Below are 19,783 nucleotides of genomic sequence, written 5' to 3'. Positions count from 1 at the left end.
GGTCTGTCCGCGTCTCAGCCTATCCTCATCTCTTTCTAGTCTCTGCCTGAGACTTTGGGAGTCGCCGCGTCGTGTGTTTTAGATTCCTGTCTTTTAGTGTCTCTGTGAGTCTGCCTCTTTTTCCGTCCCTGTGTTTATCTCTGGGTCTTTCGGTTTCCACGTTTCAGCGTCGCTTTGTGTTCCTGGTCTCTTTCTATCACTGTTTCTGTGTCACTTGGCTCTTGTCTTTTTCATCGCTTTGACTCTGGCTCTCTCGCTGCCTGCCTCTGTGTCTGTCTCTACCCGCCACTCTGTGGGTTTCTGTATCTGTGTCTTTCTCTGTCCCTGTGTTTCTCGGTGCGTTTCTGTGTCTCTTTCGGTGCCTCTGGTTTCTCTCTGCGTCCCTCTTGACCTCTCTCCATCCCGCAGCCCCCTCCTCCGGCATCTGGTCCGCACCATCTCCTTACTGCGGCCTTCCGCCAGGGGGCAGCACAGACCGCTCCCAGCGGTCGGCTGGCCCTGCGGGGTTGGGCTACGGTCGGGCCTCCAGATTTGACTAGTCCCTCCCCGTGTCCTTGTCCCACTTCTCCTATCTTCCCAACCTCCTCGCGTCTTTGCGTCTCTCGCTCTGCCTCGGCCCCTTTGTCCCTCTCCGGCGGCTCTCGCTCCTCCCCTCCCCCACCTACCTCTTCACATTCCTTGCTCTGCCCGGGGGAGCTGGTGAGGCCGCCCTGCGTGTAGGGACGAGGGCGGCAAGCAGGAGGCTGAGGGAGACGATGCCACTGAGCGCTTGAAATCCCTTGGTTCCAGTTCCTCGGAAAAGGAGCTGATCAGCTGGGGGCTGATGCTTCGTGCCCTACCAAGAGGACCCCCATAGACTTGCCCTCCCTTCCCGCCTGCCACACACCTGAGTTTTCCTACCCAGAAGTGCAAGATCTTAAGTAGTGGAGACTCTTACTGACTGGCATTCACATCTTAGTAATAATACTGTTAATAAATGTATTTAGCACTGACTATGTGGCAGGCGCCAATCCAAGTGCACTGTATTATCTCAAATAACCCCCCACAGCATCCTATGTGATGAGGAAACTGAGGTACAAAGAAAGAAATGACTGGATCCAAAGTCAAAGAGCTGGCTACTTGTCAGTTGATGATGATTTAGTCACTAAGTCATGTCCGACTCTTGCGACCCCATGGACTGCAGCCTGCCAGGCTCCTCTGACAATGGGATCCTCCAGGCAAGAATACTGGAGTGGGTTGCCATTTCCTTCTCCAGGGCATCTTCCCAACCCAGGAGTCGAACCCGGGTCTCCTACATTGCAGGCAGATTCTTTACCAACTGAGCTATGACGGAAGCCCCAAGTCACTCTGTGTCTCTTTGCAACCCCATGGACTATACAGTCCATGAGAATACTGGGAGTGGGTAGCCTTTCCCTTCTCCAGGGGATCTTCCCAACCCAGGAGTCGAACCTAGGTCTCCCACATTGCAGGCAGATTCTTTACCAGCTGAGCCACCAGAGATGCCCACTTGTCAGTTAATTCCACACAAAAATCTCATGAAGGGAGATTTCACGATCCCCATTTCGCTGAAAAACACATAGAGCATAGAGTGATTCTCTGCCCCCATGCCTCCCAGCAAGGAAGTAGCAGGCTAGGACCTCCCCATGATATGTCTCTCAGCCTGGCATGCGGTCAGCTGGACAAATACAGTCGTCACCCCCCCCCCCCATCTGCAGTTTCAGTTACCCCGTGTCAACCCCAGTCCAAAAATATCAAATGGAAAATTCCAGAAATAAAAATTCATCGGTTTTTAACCATTCTGAGAGGCATGATGAAGTCTCGGGCCCTAAACATAAATCATTCCTCTGTCCAGTGCTTATACACTACCTGCCTGAGTCACTTAGTAGCCGGTTCCATTATCAGATGGACTGCAGTGGTGTCACGGGGCTGATGTCCAAATAACCCTCATTTTATTTAATAATGGACCCAAAGCACAAGAGTAGTGATGCTGAAAATTTGGATATTCTCTTGCTGTGCCTTATTTATAGATGAAAGTTTGTCACAGGGATGTGTATATAGGAACAAAAAAACACTGTATATGTAAGGTTCAGTATAATCCACACATCCAGTGGGGTCCTAGATAAAGGAGAATGACTGTAGGTGCGCAGTAAATTCTCTCTAGAACTCTCTGTCCTTCTCTCCCCAATCTGGGGCCAGGCTAGAGGGCCAGGATCTCTGGGGTTAGTGCCAACTTTGCTACTGATTTGCTTTGTGAAATTCTGCCCCCTTCCTGCATTCCTCCCTTGGACAAAATAACCAGTCCCCAGGGAGAGTTTCTCCAGGAAGGTCCCTCCCCTTAGCACCCACTCTTCTCCAAGCCTGTCAAGGAGTGTGCTCAACTGTCTCCTGGCTCTTCTTTGTGAGCTGGGCTGAGCCCAGGAGGTAAGCCCCAGTAGGCTGGAATTTCATGCCCCTAGTCACATGCATAAGGGGACTTGGATAAGGTCAAGCACTACATTGTGTGTTTGTTGACAGATGACTGGGTGAGTCTCATACCTGGGCAGTTGACTTCCAGCGTCAAGGAGTCTCAGAGATGACACTTCACTGAAGAGTCATACCCACCAGGAGGTGGGGGCACAGAGCCAAAGGCTTCCTGATGGAGCTTGGGAGTTGATGCCAAGTATTATATTTTACCTGCCCTGTAACCAGTCAATCCTAAAGGAAATGGGTGCTAAGTTGCTTCAGTTGTGTCTGACTCTTTGCGACCCTATGGACTGTAGCCTGCCAGGCTCCTCTGTACATGGGATTCTCCAGGCAAGAATACTGGAGTGGGTTGCCAAGCCCTCTTCCAGGGCATCTTCCCAACCCAGGTTTTGAACCTGCATCTCTTATGTCTGCTGCATTGGCAAGCAGGTGTGTTTTTTTTTTTTTTTTTTTACCACTAGGGCCAACAAGGAAGTCCATTAAAGGAAACCAACCCTGAATATTCATTGGAAGGATTGATGCTGAAGCTGAAGCTCCAATACTTTGGCTACCTGATGCTAAGAGCGGACTCATTGGAAAAGACCCTGATGCTGGGAAAGATTGAAAGCAAGAGGAAAAGGGGGCAAAAGAGAACAATGTGGTTGGATGGCATCATCGACTCAATGGACATGAGTCTGAGCAAACTCCAGGAGATAGTGAAGGATAGGGAAGCCTGGGGTGCTGTAGTCCACGGGGTTGGAAAGAGTTGGACACAAATGAGTGACTGAGCAACAACAAAACCTCTTCCATACCAAGCCTTTATGGTTCGGAGTGAGCCTGGCCCAGTCCTGGCCAATCAGAGCCTTGGGTCCCCTGGCCACAGGGATTGGTTCAGGGATGGGGGTGGGACTCATTCTTGACCAATGAGAATTAGCCCTGAGATGTCTGTTTGAGCTAATAGGAAAGGGACACCCTCTTTTGATGAGGGTTGGTAAACTGGTAAGAACACTGGTACTCTGGGTGCCTCCGGAGGGTGCCTCCAGAGACAGAAGAAACTGCCTGTGCGTGGAGGACAGCAGAGCTGAGAACTGGAACAGGCCAGCTTTCTGATGAGACTCTTTGAGCCCCTGGATCCAGCTATGCCTGAAAGTAGTCAGTCTTTGACCTTCCTGGTTATATGAATGAATAATTTTCCCTTTTCATTTACACAACTTTTTTTTACTTCAGGTTTTTTTTTTTTTTTTTTTTTTTTTGTCATTTGCAACAAAACACATCTTTACTAATAAAATCTATATGAGTCCAGAGGTGGCACAAATTTCAGTAAAGTTCCAAGGACAAGAGTATTGTTAGTTGTTCAGTTGTGTCTGACTCTTTGCAGCCCCATCGATTGTAGCCTGCCAGGCTTCTCTGTTCGTGGGATTTCCCAGGCAAGAACACTGGAGTGGGTTGCTATTTCCTTCTTCAGGGGATCTTCTGGACTCAGGGACAAACCCCGATCTCCTGCACTGCAGGCAGATTCTTTACTGTCTGCGCCGCTAGGGAAAACTTGTCAGAATTCTTAAAGATATCCTGGCTTTGAAGGAGAGGCAAGCTTTGCTACCGTGGGGGAAATGAGAGAGGACATTTCAGGTGGGAGAACAGTAAATTCACAAAGGCACAAGATGTGAGAGACGAGCAGTGGGTATGTGTGTGGGTGACAACTTAGCAGCTCCTGAATGCCAAGTGAAGGGTGCCTCACAGTCCTGAGGGCAACAGGGAGCCACGGAAGGTTGAGGAGCAAGGGGAGTCTACTCCGAACTTGCCTTTACTTCCTGGAGCCCCAGATCATGGTGGTTCATCACCCACCCACACCTGCTGCCCCTTCCCCCAGACCCTTGGCCAAGATGGGGGGAGGGATCAGACTAAGGAGGGCACAGGCTGCCATCTGTATGCAAATTGCCTGGAATGCCATGCAGATGAGGGATCTTATGCAAATGTATGCCCTCTTGGGAGGCAGGCCAAGACCCTCCCCTCATTAATTTGGGGACCAGGTGCTGGGTGGAGCATCCCTTTCTCCCTGGGGTTCCCTCTCGCCCCTCCCCCAGCCATCTGTTCCCTCCCCCTCCAGCTCCCCAGATCCCGCCTCACCAATATCTGCCCTTAATGTGGTATCTCTCCACCTGGGTCCTTTCTTGCTTTTCTTTCTGTCTCTCCATTTTCCATGAATGATAATAATAATGCTAAACACATACTGAACACATGCTCTGTGCCAGGCTTTGGACTAAACACTTTTCACAGTTATCAAATTCTCCCAATCATTCTACGATTTCTCTGTGTGTCTGCTGGATTTTTCAAAAAGAATATTCCATTCTGGGTGGCGGAGGGAAGGATTGGGAGTTTGGGGTAGCAAATGCAAACTATTATATATAAGATGGATAAACAACAAGGTCCAGTGTATGACACAGGGAACTCTAGTCAACATTCTGTGATAAATCCTAATGGAAAAGAATACGAAAAAGGCTGTCTATATATGTAAAACTGAATCACCGTGCTGTACATCGGAAACTAACACAACATTGTAAATCAACTATGCTTCGATTAAAAAAAAAAATGTGAGCTGAATGTCCATGGGAAGGATAGAAAGACTGATTAAGCCTCAAGTATCCGAGAGTCCTTGGGCTTCCCTGCTGGCTCAGACGGTGAAGAAACCACCTGCAATGCAAGAGACCCGGTTTGATGCCTAGGTCGGAAAGATTCCCTGGAGAAGAGAATGGTTACCTACTCCAGAATTCTTGCCTGGAGAATCCCATGAACAGAGGAGTCTGGCGGGCTACAGTCCGTGAGGTTGCAAAGAGTCGGACACGACTGACTGACACTTTCGTTTCACTTATCCGAGAGTGCTTGGGTGACTCTTGGGGACTCTCGCTCTGCTGGGTGAGTCCCGTGCTCACGTCATGCAGGCGGGAGCCATGGCCAGCAAGCTTGTTTTCCTCCACCTGCAGGTAGGTGTGGCTGAATGCATTTGCCCTCACGCGGCCTGGCAACTTCCGGGTGTGGATCCTCCCTGCGCCCCCTCGGCTCTGGGCGTGGAGACCGCACCACGCGGAGATGACAACAGAGCCCCGGGAACCGCCAAGCTCAGGCGGCAGGACTCTGATCCTTTGTTCCCCATTTCAGTGTGTTAACCTGCCCCATCTCTCTTGTTTCTCCCATTTGTTTTATTTATATATTTATTTATTTTTAATCTTTTGGCCACACCCGAGGGGAATCTTAGTTCCCCAACCAAGGATTGAACCCCGACCCCTGCATTGGAAGGCAGAGTCTTAACCACGGGACCACCAGGGAAGTCCCTCCTGTTTGTATTAATCTGACTCAATAAATCATGGAATTTGAGCACCTTAATTCGGCCAGTGTGAGCTCTTCCATTCTGGAAATCTCCGAGCGTTTGCTCAGTTGCCTACGAGGAGGCTCCCATAGCATCTCTTCAACTCCCCACGGCCACAGGTCCATCTGGTGGCTGAGTAAACTGAGGCCAGGGGTGGGGTCACCGGCAGAGACCTCCAGCATGCATTGCACAGGGATACTTGCTCTCTCTCCTCACAGTGGCCGTCCACGGCCCAAGTGTGGTTTCTCTCTATCTGATGGACTCAGGGAGGTGAAGTCACTTGCCCAAGGTCACACTTGTCTGCCTCCCACTGCTTCTGAGCTGCTCTTTTGAAACTTTTTTTACCCCTCCCTTTCTAACTGGAATGATCTCTCTGAATCCCAGTTCTTTCTGTGTTTCTGTCTGTCTCTGCAGCCCTTCCTCTCTGTATGGCACATTACTTTATTGTGCTCCACAGATACTGCTTTTTTTTTTTTTTTTTAATAAATTACAGGTTTGTGGCAACCCTGTGTCTATTGGTGTCATTTTCCCCACAACCTTTGCTTGCTTTGTATCTTTGTGTCACATTTGGTAGTTCTTGCAATATTTCAAGGTTTTTCATTGTTCTTCTGTTTGTTATGGTCACTGATGAGTGACCTTTGATGTGACCACTATGACTCACAGAAGACTCATACGATGGTTACCATTTTTAACAAGAAAGTGTTTTGTTTTTGAAAGTGTTTCTTAAGTTAAGCTATGTACTTCCCCCCCCCCGCCCCAAGGCAGAATGCTATTGCATACTTACTACAGTACAGTGTAAATGTAATATATGCACTGGAAAACCAAAAAAATTCATGTGACTTGCTTTATTGTGATCTTTGCTTTATTGCTGTGGTCTGGAACTGCACAGTAAATAGATCCAGGACATGTCTCTATTTGTCTGTCTTTGCCTCTCTCTCCCTACATCTCTGTCTGACTCAGTGGCTCTCTCTCAATTCTGAGCTGCCCCAGCCCATCCCTCTGACTTCCCCCTTAGCCTCTCCGTCCTCCTTTCAAATGCCTCTCCCCCTGCTGCGGTAAGTCTCTGTTTTGCTGTTTCTGCCATCTCTTCTCTCTGCCTAGATCCCTTCATGGGGGTTCCTCCAAGTTGCCCCTCCACCCCGCCCCCCGCCCCAGTTGCTGTCCTCAGAGGAGATGCCTAAATCCCTAATTCCATTCACTCTACAGCTCAGAGAGAGCTTTTCCTCTGGATGCTTCAATTCCCTCTGGGCCTCTGGCAAGAGAGACTGGGCATTTTTTATTTAAGGGGACAGCACCCCACCTCCCCCCAAAGGCACTGGTCTTCAGGGGCCAGGTTCAGCTCCCTGTGGACCCCCAGCACCTCTCTTCTCCACATTTTTCCAGCTGAGTCACCCTCCATCCTCTCTCTCTCATTTCTTTCTCCATGACATCAAATTTCTCCTGAGGTCCAGCAAGGGGGTGGGAGAGCCAGGAGGGCCAGAGCATCACCTGCACCCCCCTTCCCCTCTCATCCCCTAGAGGCGGCGGCTCTGGCCACAGGATGGTGTCTATGTGACAGCATTTATTCCAGACTCCAGTGTCCACAGATGATGGGGTCAGGGCAGGGGGCGGGGATCCAGTGTCAGACTCTGCAGCAGGACATCAGGTGGGAGGCAGGGGACCAGCAATGGAGGCAGGAGGTAAAAATAGCCCCAGCCAGCCGACCCTCCAGCCTCGTCCCAGGCCAGGACTTGGGCTGAGGTCCAGGAGCTATTCTGGGGCCTGGGAGAGTCACAATCCCTGGAGGAAGGTCCCCTCCCTCCCAGGCTGCTATGGTCCCTGCCCAGCCCACAGAGGAAGGAAGGGAGGGCCCAGAGAGGGAAGAGGGAAGGCCGGGAAGGTGGGGGCAGGCGGAGGCGTGAGCGGGGCTGGTTTTCTGATGCTCGCGACTCCAGGTCGGGTTCAATGAGTGCCTCTGGGAAGGTCCTCAGGCTCAACACTGGGGAGAAGATGGGGAGATCAGCCTGGGCCCACAGCATTTCTTCCACCCTCAGTGGTCCCCTCTCCCCAGGGGCCCAGGCCCTCACTCACCTCATCTCCAAAGCCCCCACTCCCACGCTTGGCTCCTCCAGAGGCACTCCCCTTGAGAAGGCCCGTCTGCTCCGGCTGCTCTGACCCTGAGTGGCTCAATTTGGGGTCCCCAGGTGGCCTAGTGGGAGGAGGCAATGTGTTGGAGGTGATCATGGCCAAGGAAGGAACTGGCCATGGGTGTGTTGGATGGGGATAGACTTGGGGATGGGTGGGTGGGAATGAGCTGGGGGTGGGTTAGGAGGTAGAAGTGGCCCTGGGGTCAGGGATGGGGTGAGGACATGCTTGACGCTGCTCTTGGAGCTGGAGCTGGTGATGTCACTGGGATGGGTTTTGGGGAGGGCTGTGGGGAAGGATGGGCTTCCCTGGTGGCTCAGTGGTAAAGAATCCGCCTGCAGTGCAGGAGTCCCAGGAGAGGCAGGTTCAACCCCTGGGTCGGGAAGATTCTCTGGAGGAAGGCATGGCAACCCACTCCAGTATTCTTGGCTGGAGAATCCCATGAGCAGAGGAGCCTGATGGGCTATATGATCTATGGGGTCGCAAAGAGTTGGACACGACTGAGGCGACTTAGTACGCATGCATGTGGGGGTGGCTGTGGACTGGAGTTGAGGGTGGCCGTGTGGTCGCAGGTTGGAGATAAGGTTGGATGGGGATGGGCTTGGAGTTAGGAATGGGATGGGGCGTTGTGCAGGGGGGCTTGGGATGGGGAGGTGGTTGAAGCTGTTATTGGTTACTGGATATGCCCTGGAGCTGAGAGTGCAGCTGGGGGAGAGGTTGGCATTGGAGAGGAAACTGGAGGTATAGATGAGGTTACTTTGGCATTGAGGTGGGTGTGGATCACAGGTAGGGACAAGATTGGGGATGGGGTTAGGTGAACTTGGGGTGGGTTGGGACTTGGTTACGGGCTGGGTGGGGTTGAGGAGAGGGGAGGGGACAGTCATGGTCCAGGTCGGAGGTTGGAGATGGGATGGCATCTTATTTGCCGATGGAGTTGGGGTTGGGACTGTGGTTGGTTTGGGGCTGAGGTTGGGGGTGAGGTCAGGGTTGGGGTAGAGAGGTCAGTTTCAAGGTTGCAGGCCACTTACGGAGACCTCTTCTCGCCCCGCCGGCAGCAGGGCCGCCCCTTGCGTCTCATGCAGTAGAAGACGGCAACGACGAGGAGCAGGAGGGCCACGCTGATGGCCACGGCCATGACCGCCACGCCGGCCTGGGAGGTCTGGGGGGCCACTGGGGGCAGGGCGGAGGGGGAGGGGTCAGCCAGCAGCCCGCTGTCTGACCCCGCATCTAGTGTCGGTTCCACCTAGTGTCGGTTCCACCCCGACGTTTACTCACCGGTTCCAAAGTGGAAGACATGCTGGGTATTCCCGAGAGGGTTGGAGGCCTCACAGGAGACACCGTCTTGGCTCAAGGCACTGGTCACCTTCAGGGTCAGGGAGCTGCTCACCCAGCCCTGGCCCCCGGGGGCCGGTTCTGTCGGCTGTGGAGGCTCAGGTCAGGCCCAGGCTTGCGGGATCAAGGGCTCGGGGCGTGGGCAAAGGTGAAAAGGAAGTGGTCGGTGGAAGTGGAGGGTGGGGAGGACACGATCTGTGGACTGTTGAGGGGGCTGGGATTTGGGGAGGGCCAGAGGAGGGTCCCTTACGCTGCCGCCCAACTGGCTCCAGCTGAGTTTGGGCTCCGGGTAGCCACGGGCGTAGCAGATCAGGGTGACTTCATCTCCTTCGGTCCAACTGCCTTCGACCTTGGGCTGAGTCTCCTTTGCCTTTAACTCTGGTGTCCCTGTGGGTGGTGGGGCAGGAAAGGGGGTGAGAAGTAGGCATCCGGGGAAAGGAAAGGAGGGAGAGAAAAAGAGGAGAGAAGGACCAGCTGTGGACCCATCTCATTTGTCCTGGCCCCCCACACCCCCCATACTATCCCCATCCCAACCTGCCCGCACCCCGAACCTTGAACCAGCAGCCTGAAGCTCCGGGTGCGACTCAGGAGGGGGATCCTGGGCATGTAGGCCTCACACGTGTAGGTGCCAGCGGAATCGAAGGTGACAGAGTGGAGGGAGAGTGTGGGGTCCTCCCCCACGGGTGCTGAGTCCTGGGGAGGAGAGAAAGAGCAGGCACCAGCTGGGCATGAGAGACAGGGAGGGGTTGATGGCAAGGGGAGGGTCCCGTGCTGGGGAGGGACACCCTTCCCTCTCACCTTGGTCCAGTATAGGGTCGGGGTGGGCAGGCCTCGCGCAGAGCAGGTCGCGGTTGTGCTGTTACCCAGAGGTAAGGAAAGCTCCTCCCCTGTGCTGAGCTCCAGGGAGTCCAGGTCTGGAGTGGGGGGAACAGACTGTCACCTTCCCCGGACCCTCACCCAATCAATTAAGGGATCCCCAGGGCTTTTGAGAAGGGCAGACGTGAATGGACAATTGTCAGCAGAGAATGCCAACTTCTCCCCAGCTCCACGAGCTCTCCACTCTCTCATCTGGGCCCTTGAGCCCAGATCTAGGAGTCTGACTCCAAAACACATGCCCACGGGGCTTTCCTGGTGGTTCAGTGGCTAAGACTTTGAGCTCCCAATGTAGTGTGCCCGGGGTTTGATCCCTGGTCGGGGAGCTAGACCCCACATGCCGCAATGAAGACCTGGTGCAGCCAAATTAAATAAATAAAATAAACATTTAAAACAACAACAACAAAAAATCAAAATGCAGGCCCACTTTGATCACCTGCCTCTAGAGCTGACGTCTGAACCCAAGGTTAATAGATAACCTGGGAGGTGTTGGGTGCTCCTTCTCTTACTACCCCTCAAACCTTGGCTTTCTCTCCTCTGCACGACCCATTTTTTTCATCAAGTCTTTTTCTCTACTCTGTCCCCCAAGTGGATCTTCTCACTTCTTTCCATCTCTGATCCTGGGGTCCATCTGCCTTGACCACTGCAGTCATGTCCTCACTGGTCTCTGTACTGGACAGGACTCTTGTCCTCTCTGGTCTGTTCTTTGCTGAGCAGCCAGAGGGATTTTTTCTTTTTTAAATAGCGAAAGTGTAGTTGCTCAGTTGTGTCCAAGTTTGACTTAAAAAAAAATTTTTTTTAATGTATTTAATTTTGGTTGTGCTGGGTTCTTTAAAAAAAAAACCAAACAAAATAGCCCACTCCTCCTTTTTTTCGGTAGTGCCCAGGCTTCTCAGTTGCATCGCGGGGCTTAGTGATGGTATGTGGGAATCTTAGTTCCCCAACCAGGGATTGAACCCAGGTCCCCTGCACTGGGAGCAGGGAGTGTTATCCACTGGACCACCACAGAAGGCCCCCCAAGGGATCTTTTCAAAACACACACTGGTCAGCCCTTGCCTCTGCTTAAAATCTTGCAGTGAGGAGGAGAAAACAAACCAAAACAAAACCCTGCAGTGGTTCCCCAGTACGGTGGGCATACAGGCCTCTTTCCTTGATGAAGCCAAAAAGTCCCGCCTGGCTGCCCCTGCGCACTGCTTCAACCTCATCTCCCACCTGCCCCTCTGTTCCCTGAGCTCTGGCTACCCTGTTCTTTCCCTGGTGTTCTCCAATATGCCAGTGTGGGCCTCAGGGCCCTTGCATGTGCTGTTTCCGCAGCCTGGAATGCCTTTCTTCTGGCTCATCATATGTCTGGTTCCATTCTTCGGTTTCCTATACATGTTCACCTTCTCAGAGAGGTCTCTCTAACCCTCTATCGTGGACACTCAGATTTCACCCTTGGCACCAAAGGATTTCCTCCCCAGCTGCTGAGAAGGGTGTCAGCTGTCAGCCCTCAGCTGTCAGCCCTCTCTGGAAACTGCCTGAGCCACAGAGAGAGCCCCTGGCTCAAGGTCATGTCTCCTCCTTCCCCAGGCAGCTCACATCCAATGACGGGTTGACGTGGACATACAAAAGTCCCGGCCCCTGTACCCCAACTGGGGATCTCTCAGCTTCTAAGTGCCCTGTGAGCACGTCGAGGTCTTCCTTAGGCTAAAGCTCAACTTCCACCTCTGTTGCATCCTGCTTCCTTCCCTCATCTCCCTCTAAGATGTGTGGATCCCGGGGCACTCCTCATAAATTTCCTGCCTGCAGTCAGAATCTGCAGCCCCCAACACCCCCCATGGAAAATAATCCCTACTCACCGCACCAGTTCCTTATCCCACTCCTCTGCGTTAGTCTCTATAGAGCCAGGACTGCGACTCAAAGTGTGTGTTCAAAGAAAAAAAGTGTGTGTTCAGTTTAACATCTGTCTCCCCTACTGGACCCTGGAGCTTGGTGGAGGCTGGGGCTTCGCTGTCTAGTTCACCTGTGGCACAGGGTCTAGCCCGAGGAAGGGAGGTAACAGGAGTGCCCAGGAGGGACAGAGCCTCTGCTCAGGGCTTGTGTGCAGGTGGACCAAGAAGGCTTCTTGGAAGACTGGGACCTGAGAGGTGGGTTGGGATTGAACAGAAGAGAAGATGGGGAGTTACTGTAGGAAAGAGGAGAAGAGCTTGGGGTGTGATGGGGAGAGGGGTCCGCCGAAGGGGAGGCCAGCCGGGTGGGTCTTGAAGGCTGGGGTGAAGCATGTGCGTTTTGTCCCCAGAGGACTGGGGAGCTATGCAGGTTCTAGGCAGGAGAAGATCAGGTGTATGCCTTGGAAAGGGGTCTCTGGCTGCCTTATATGGGAGACTAGAGGGGCCGAGGGCATTGAGATCAGGCTGGGCACCATAGAAAGGATGGGAGACAGGGCTGCGGGGTGGAGGGGGGTGGTGGCAAGGGTGAGGAGATCGCTGATGCCAGGGCCCCCCTCCCACTCTGGGGGCTCTCACAGGCCACACGCAGCTCCAGGGTTTTGGAGAGCTCCGCATCCTCGGGGGCATCGTAGTCCTCCACCCTGCAGCCATAGGTCCCGCTCTGGTTCCGCTGTACCCTCTCCAGCGTCAAGTTCCCCTCAAGGCTTATTTTTAGCACATCCTCCTGCTTGTCCTGGGGGAGACCAGGAGTGAGGAACCCAGTTCAGGAGATGCTCTGGGCTGGCAGGGTCAGGTTAGGTCAGGGGTCACCCAAGCCAGGCATCAAGGTATGTCAAGACTCTCACAAATCGGGGAACAGATAGCTCCTGGGTCATTGATCACGTGCCTTGCTAAGCCAGGGGTCACCCAGGTGAAGGGTCAGAAGTTGGTACAGATGAGTAGATCGCAGAAGTCAGGGGAATGAGGGGGGTGGGTTACCTGAAGCCGGAAAAACGTGTACTCCGGGCTGGGACTGCCGTCCCCTTGGCACAACAGCTGGACAGAGTCACCCTCGCGGACCCAGCCCTCGGCAGTGGACTGGCTGCCCAACCAGAACAGTACGTGCTCTGTGGGATCTAAGGCAAAGGGTAGACTCACGATCATGGTCAAGAGTAAAAGGCAGGGCTAGGTTAAGGGGGAGAGGCCAGCACTGCAGCAAAGGAAAGGGCTATGTTTGGCCCAAGGTGAGAGGTAATATCTTTTTTCTTTTTATTTTTGCCATGCCATGAAGCATGTGGGATCTTAGTTTCTTGACTCGGGATTGAACCCATACCCCCGGCTTTGGAAGCGTGCAGTCTTAACCAGGGAGGCTCCCTAGAGGTCATAGCTTTTGAGGCTCAAGTTTGCACTTGTTCTGAGGTCAGGGACCTGAGCTCAGAGGTGGAGAGGACAGGTCAGTGTGCACCTTGGGAAGGGCTCTCTGGCTGCCTTGTATGGGAGCCTGGAGGGGCCGGGGACATCTAGACCAGGACAGGCACCATAGAAAGGGTTGGAGGCAGGGTTGTGGAGGGGGTGACTCCACACTTCCAGTGCAGGGGGCTCAGGGTCGATCCCTGGTCAGGGAACTACGATCCCACATGCCTCATGGTGTGGCCCCCCCCCAAAAAAAAACAAATGACCCCTAACCTTTGGCAACGTTAGTTCTTTCCTCTGCTACAGTGTGGGTGACAGGTCAATGTGAGATTCGGGGGGACCCATTTCAGGGTGGAAGCATGGGGCACAACGGTTAGTCCTGAGACTCCACGGGGTTCAGGGTGTTATGGGGGGAGTCAGAAGTCAGGATGGGGTTAGAGGTTAGAGGTCAGAGGCCAGTACCCACTCCAGCCAGAGGTAAGGGAGCGGAAGGCCTGGAAGGGGTGGGGCAGGTCACGGGGTCACCGTGGAGGGTCAGGCCTCGGCAGGAGAGGTCCAGGTGGGGGTAGCCGGGGGGCCGGCTCGGACTCACAGTGCAGGTTGAGGGAGAAGGAAGGACTGTCCAGGCGGCCGTGCTGGCCAGCGGGCAGGTAGTAGTGTGCGGCGCAGTGGAAGCTGGCCTCCCCATCAGGCTTGTGGAGCCGCAGGTAAAGGCTGCTGCTGAAGGTCAGCAGCCCGGAGGCCTCCCGGACAGTGCGGATGGTCATGTAGCCCTCTGCGAGAGAGGGCGGCGGGGGCGGCGGTCAGCCAGCCCGGCCACCGCCCAGCCCCAGCCCCAGCCCCAGCCCCTGAGGTCTAGCCGAGCTCCCTCAGGCGCCACTCACCAGAGTTCACCTCCAGGGGCACGGTCAGGGGCTGCCCGTTCCGATACCATATGATCTGGGGCACTGGGTTCCCGTTGCGGCTGGTGCAGGTGGCTATCTGGGGCAGACACGGGCCCGCACCGGGCTGGGAGCCAGGACCCTGGAGTCTCGGTCCCCCTCCCTGGGGCTGGGGGTGGGGGACCAGACCAGACCCAGACGCACGAGTCCAGCTCCCAACCCTCTCCTCCCGGGAGACCCAAGGTCGGAACTCCCAGACCCCTACTCCTCGGACTGGGAAGCCTGAGCCCCCAGCCTCTCCCGACCTTGGGCTGTAGGAGCCCAGGACCCCCTGCTCCCCTCAGAACCCTGGAAGCAAGGTGCGGCCCCAGGTACCTCCTCGGCAAAGTCACTCATGACAGTCAGGGTTCCTTTGTAGGGGGAGACCTCCGGGGCCTCTGGTTTGACTGCGGGAGGAACTTACAGTCAGGAGCTGCTTCCCGGGGTCCTCACCTCCCCGCCCCTTCCCGGGATGTGTGTGTGCTGTGGGGGGCTGGTGGTCGGAAGGGAGGCACAGACACTCACCATACACGTTGAGCCTGGCGGTGGCCTCGGCGGTGCCCGCTGCCCCCGCCTTCACCACGCACACGTAGTCGTGCTCGTCGCCCACCTGGGCCTCAGGCAGCACCAGGCGCCCCCGGGAGTCCAGCTGGTACGGGGGGCTGCGGCCCCGGGAGTTGAGCACTTTGTCCCGGAGCTCGGAGCCACGCAGCTCGGCGGAGGCCAGGAGGTGGCGGACCTCGAAGCGGTCGACCTGCGGTCAGGGGAGCGTCTCAGCGAGAGGCTGCCCGGCCGCGGGCCCTCCTCTGTGTCCCCTTTCTCTGCCGCTCCGTGGGTCTCCTTGTCTCAAGTTCTCGCTCTCTCTCTGGTCCCTCTGCCCTCTCTCCAGCTCTCCCACCCTGCTGCCTTTCTGCGGTCACCTTTTCCCCTCTCTGGTTCCCTCTTTCGCCCTCTCACTGTGTTCCCACCTCTGTCTCCCTTTCCTGCCCTGGGTCTCCTGTTTCTCCTTCTCTTTAGTCCCATCCCTGGGCTCCTGCCTTCTGGGTGTCTGCCTCTGAATGTCCTCTTTCAAGAGCCAGGGGACTGCTTTCATTCTAGCCTCAGCTGTGCCCGGACATCCGGGTACCCTGGAGAGGGGCTTCCCCTTGCTGGGCCTCCATTTCCCCACCTGTAAAATGGAAACGCAGCTTGGTGGGGTTTCTAGGGGCTTTCGGGCTCGGATGAGGGGATGAAGGTTTGCAGCCCCACTGCGCCCTGACTCTCAGGGCCCCCTCTGTCATGCCCTCGCTCCCAGCCCACAGCACTCACCAGGAACCATTCCAGCATGAAATAGTCATGGGTCCCCAAGGGACTGCAGTCCAGAGTGACAGACTCTCCCCTCATCACCTCCACGAGGGAGGGCACAGACAGGCGGACCTCAGCCTTGGAACCTGCGGGAGGGCAACTGAGCTCTCTCCCACTGCCACTAGGAGGCAGAGCTCTCCAGGTCCCCAATCCTCCTCCCTCAGACCCAGGATCCAGGCCCCCAGACCCTCCTCCCTCAGATCCAGGGGTCCAGACCCTCTACTCTCCTCCCTCAGACCCAGCGGTCCAGGCCCCCAGCCCTGCTCCCTCAGACTCAGCTCCTCGCCCCCCCCCCACCCCATCTCTCATTTCTGCATCTCTGAGCTTCAGATCCCATCAGCATATCTCTCCATCTCTCCATTCACTTGCAGAACTGAAGACTCCTCCCCTGGGCCACACAGGGCCCTTGGTGGCCTCCAAACAATCTTCTTGGGCTCAAATGCTGTGTGTCCTTGCTTGTCCCATTAGACCCAATGCCCCTCGAGGGCAGGGCCTTGGTGGGCTCATTCCTTAGCCTCCAGCACTTCACCTGGGGCCTGGCACAACAAGGTGGATAATCATCTCCATCTCAGTCACACCTCTGCGTGTGTGCGTGCGTGCGTGTGTGTGTGTGTGTGTGTGTGTGTGTGTGTGTGTGTGTGTGCGCGCGCGCTTGCGCGCGCCCCTCACCCTGCATCTCCGGTTCTCCGTGTTCCTCTGTCTCCGTGTGGCCCGGCCCTGCCCCCCGGGTCTCTCCGTCAGGGGCGGGGGGCTGGGGCTGAGCCGGAGCTGAGGCGGGATGGGTGTGTGGGCGCGGTGAGGGGGGACAGGGCTGGGCAGGTCTCAGGAATGTGGGAGGGACAGGCTGGCTCAGACCTGCCCGAGCCCCCCACCTGCCCCTCGGCCCCTCTAACTCTCTGATAGAGCAGCAGAGCCTGCCTCAGAGCAGGACAGGGTGGAGGCCCCGGATCTGGGTCCTGAGGGTGAAGGGAGCAGAGGGCCGGGACTCCCATCCCAGGATCCGGGCAGGTAGAGGTGTTCGCATCAGGAAAGCGAGCTCTTTCGGTCTCTGGGTTGGCATCCTGGCCTGAGCTCTCAGTTCTTACAATCTCCCTTCCCTTCCCCGCCCAGCCTGGCCCAGCTCTGCCCCTGGGGACCCCCTGGTCGCCAAGCTTGTGCCAGGGCCCTGGATTCCCAGGCACCCACCTCTGGCCCGGGGCCTGCCCCATGGGAGGGAGTGTGGGGCCAGGCTGGTGCCCAGGGCTGGGTCTGAGCAGTAGAGGCAGCAAGGCCGGTCGGAGCGATCTCTCTCTCCCCCAGTTCTCTCTTCCCCCAGCCCCCGAGGGCCCCTACGTCTCCTCCAACCACGACGCAGGTGCGTGGCTTTATTTGGGCCCCGGGGAAGGGGGGCTCTGTCACTTGGAAACACTTGGTCCTGCTGTCACCGCCCAGGGGCTGGCTCCAGCCCTTTCTGATGGAGCGGGAGGCGAGAGGGGCGGGTCCTGTAGAGTCTGGGCTCTGAATCTGAATGGGGGGAACCCGCAACCGCATGTGACTTGGTGGTTTCTAGCCAGAGGGTCCCTGACCCTCTCAAAACTTGACAACTTTTGAGCGGGGAGCTCCACTTTGGTCTCTTCTGTCCCCGGGGAAAAGGCACTCCGGGCCACTGGAGCCCAGGACCTCTGGGTCCGGGGGAGTAGGGCCCAGGCGGGGGTGAGAGCGGGGGCAGATCTCGGCGTCTGAGGGGGCAGGGAGCGGAGCGCCCGCACTCCTGGGTCCCACGACTCCTCAGATCGCTTCTAATACACAGCCGAAGATCCCCAGCCCTCTGCCTGGCTGTCGCTAGGTCTCTCACTGGGAGGGGCACCCCCATATCCCTCCTTTCCTGGGGTCCCTGGGGTCGGTGAACGCCCGTCCCCACTTCCCCTCCCCGCGCCCTCCAGGAGCGCTCTGCTCTCAGCCCGAGCCATACCTGGCTGCGCCGCCAGCAGGAGCACGAGCACCAGCAACCGCGGGGCCCTGCGCGCCCCAGCCCGCGCGTCCGGGGGCTCCATGTTCAAGGCGGCGGCGGCAGCGGGCGGCGAGCGGCGGGCGGCGGGGGCAGCGATTGAGCCCGGGCTGGGGCTCGGCGGCCGCCGGGGCTGGAGCGAGGAGGCCCCGCCCCAGGCAGCCCCGCCCCGCCCCGCCCTCCCGGTCTCCCGCTCGTCCCCCGCTCCAAACCCGGGCGCCAGGCCAGGACCTCCCACTGCCCGGAGCCGACCTCCCAGCGCTCAGCCCGGAGCCAGGCTCCCCGCCCCCAGGCCCCAGGGTGTCAGGCTCCGACTGACCAGCGCCCCTGGCGGGTGACCCGACCAACCAGTTCCGCCGGTGTCCACAACGGGGTCCTCCCTGGACCACCGCGGACCCTCTCCGCCTCACTCTCACCGGCGGGACCCGTTCTCACCCCGGCCAGTGACCTGGGCTCCCCTCGTCGTTTTCGACCTGCTGGCCCGGGTCCAGCCAGTGGCCCGCACCGGCCTCTCCCAATCCAACCAGCAATCCCCAACCTCCCCAGTGGCCAGTGCCCTGGGCTGCTTTCCTGTCTGACCAGTGGCCTGGAACCCACCCGGTTCTAATGTCTAATAGTTCTAATGTCTAATGTCTAATGGTTCTAATGTCTAATGGTCCTCAACACCCGGCTCTGCCCAGGCCTCTGAGATGCTGGCGGGGGCGGGGGCTGTGGGGTGCTCTTCTCTTAGCTCTCCTCCCTAGGGCCCGCCCTCTCTTCCCCCCTTCCAGGGAATCCTAGGAATGCCACCCCCCTTCCTCCCTTTCTCTTCCCTCTCCTCCCTTCCAACTTTGGGGGGAGGGGAAGAGAATCGGGGTTGACAGGTGAGTGGGGGCGGGGAGGAGGCCCAGGCACCTGAGGGGAAAAAAGGAGGAGTCCTGCCTTGGGTCACAAGGAAAGGTCACAGGTCAGACTTGGGATCACAGATCAGAGTGCCCACGGCTCCTTACAAGGCAGGCCTGGCTGGGACAAAATTCCTAGATGCTGGCTGGGGGGTGGGGGTGGGGCAAGATTTCACTGGTTACCCGGGAGAAGCTAGCTCTCAACACTGGCTAGTAGGGGGCAGCTGGTCATGCTGGGAGACTTTCCCCAGGCCTCTGATCAGATGTGGGGGGTGGATGGGCAGAAGGCGGACCACTGGTCCAGGGACATCTTAGATTACAGGTCAGTGCGGGGGTTATTGGTCAGACTGGTCAAGGCTACTATATCCATACAGGAGCGTGATTGTTCTAGTTGGGAGAGGTGACCTTTTAGTGTTAGCTCCCCTTCTCCAGGAAGCCCTCCCTGCTCTCCTAGGCTGAGTCAAGTGCCCACCTTTGGGCTCCCCCACCCAGCCCTGCCCATTCTGGGTCATCTCTGTCTGGGGATAAGTCTGTCTCTCCCACTGGACCGTGAGCTGGTAAGGGAAGGCCCAGGGCTAGTGTGGTCACCACTGTGTCCCCAGTACTGTCCAGCCCAGGCAAGACACGGAGAAAGCACTCAGGGAAGGTTTGCAAGGCTCAAACGCAGGAGCACACAGGCTCATATGCAAACCCCACCCAGACGGCATCATCGCCCAACACACCTGCAAACTCGCAAGTGGACAAAAGAGCTGCCTGGCACAAGCTTCCACACAGGGACCCCAGGCACCCACTCCCCAGCTCCCCTGACCCCGGCTCATACACCTTCTGCTCGGGCTGCTAGGTATACCCTTTCCTCAACAGCCCCCTTCCACCTTCCTGAAGAATCCAACCAGCTGGGGTTCTGGTTCTGGTTCATAAACGTGGGGATGTATGGAGTGTGTACGAAGGAGGGAAGTCATAAACACCAGGGCCGTTTCCTAGAGGACTTGCACCAACTAGTACTGAAATATCTGTCTTTGCCCCCTACAATTTACTTCCACAAAACAGCCGGAAGGATCCCATTAAAATGTGAGTCAGCTCCTGTCACCCTTCTGCTCAGGTCTCCTCCTTCTGAGTAAAAGCTGAAGTCCTTTCCATGGTACGCAATGTCCTGGATCTGGTCCTCATTGCCTCCCTGGCCTCATCTTCCTCTTCTC

At 56.5% G+C, this 19,783-nt stretch overlaps 1 protein-coding gene across 1 annotated transcript; it reads right to left on the bottom strand.

Moving 5' to 3' along the window:
• Positions 1–6,645: 6,645 nt before the first annotated feature.
• On the bottom strand, positions 6,646–17,845 carry BCAM (basal cell adhesion molecule (Lutheran blood group)). The gene is made up of 15 exons (XM_065926279.1): positions 17,671–17,845; positions 15,684–15,805; positions 14,901–15,129; positions 14,712–14,782; positions 14,340–14,436; positions 14,048–14,230; positions 13,042–13,178; positions 12,640–12,796; positions 10,061–10,176; positions 9,814–9,955; positions 9,513–9,649; positions 9,206–9,350; positions 8,959–9,100; positions 7,877–7,994; positions 6,646–7,784 (listed from the first exon to the last, which is right to left on the bottom strand). The coding sequence occupies exons 1-15, from the start codon at positions 17,750–17,752 to the stop codon at positions 7,779–7,781; spliced, it is 1,884 nt and encodes a 627-aa protein (XP_065782351.1). The 5' UTR covers positions 17,753–17,845; the 3' UTR covers positions 6,646–7,778.
• Positions 17,846–19,783: the final 1,938 nt, after the last annotated feature.

Source organism: Muntiacus reevesi, chromosome 2, assembly GCF_963930625.1.
Source record: "Muntiacus reevesi chromosome 2, mMunRee1.1, whole genome shotgun sequence".
In the NCBI taxonomy this organism is placed as follows: Eukaryota; Metazoa; Chordata; class Mammalia; order Artiodactyla; family Cervidae; genus Muntiacus; species Muntiacus reevesi.
The sequence above is the reverse complement of the archived record's forward strand: the minus strand, read 5'-3'. Positions and strand labels throughout refer to the sequence as shown.

Coding starts and splice junctions, on each gene's coding strand:
- BCAM (XM_065926279.1), bottom strand. CDS start 17,752: ATGGAGCCCCCGGACGCGCGGGCTGGGGCGCGCAGGGCCCCGCGGTTG. Junction 9,956..10,060: donor CGACCCTATACTGGACCAAG/GTGAGAGGGAAG, acceptor TCTCCTCCCCAG/GACTCAGCACCCGTGGGGGA. Junction 7,995..8,958: donor CGGGGCGAGAAGAGGTCTCC/GTAAGTGGCCTG, acceptor TCCTCCCACTAG/GCCACCTGGGGACCCCAAAT.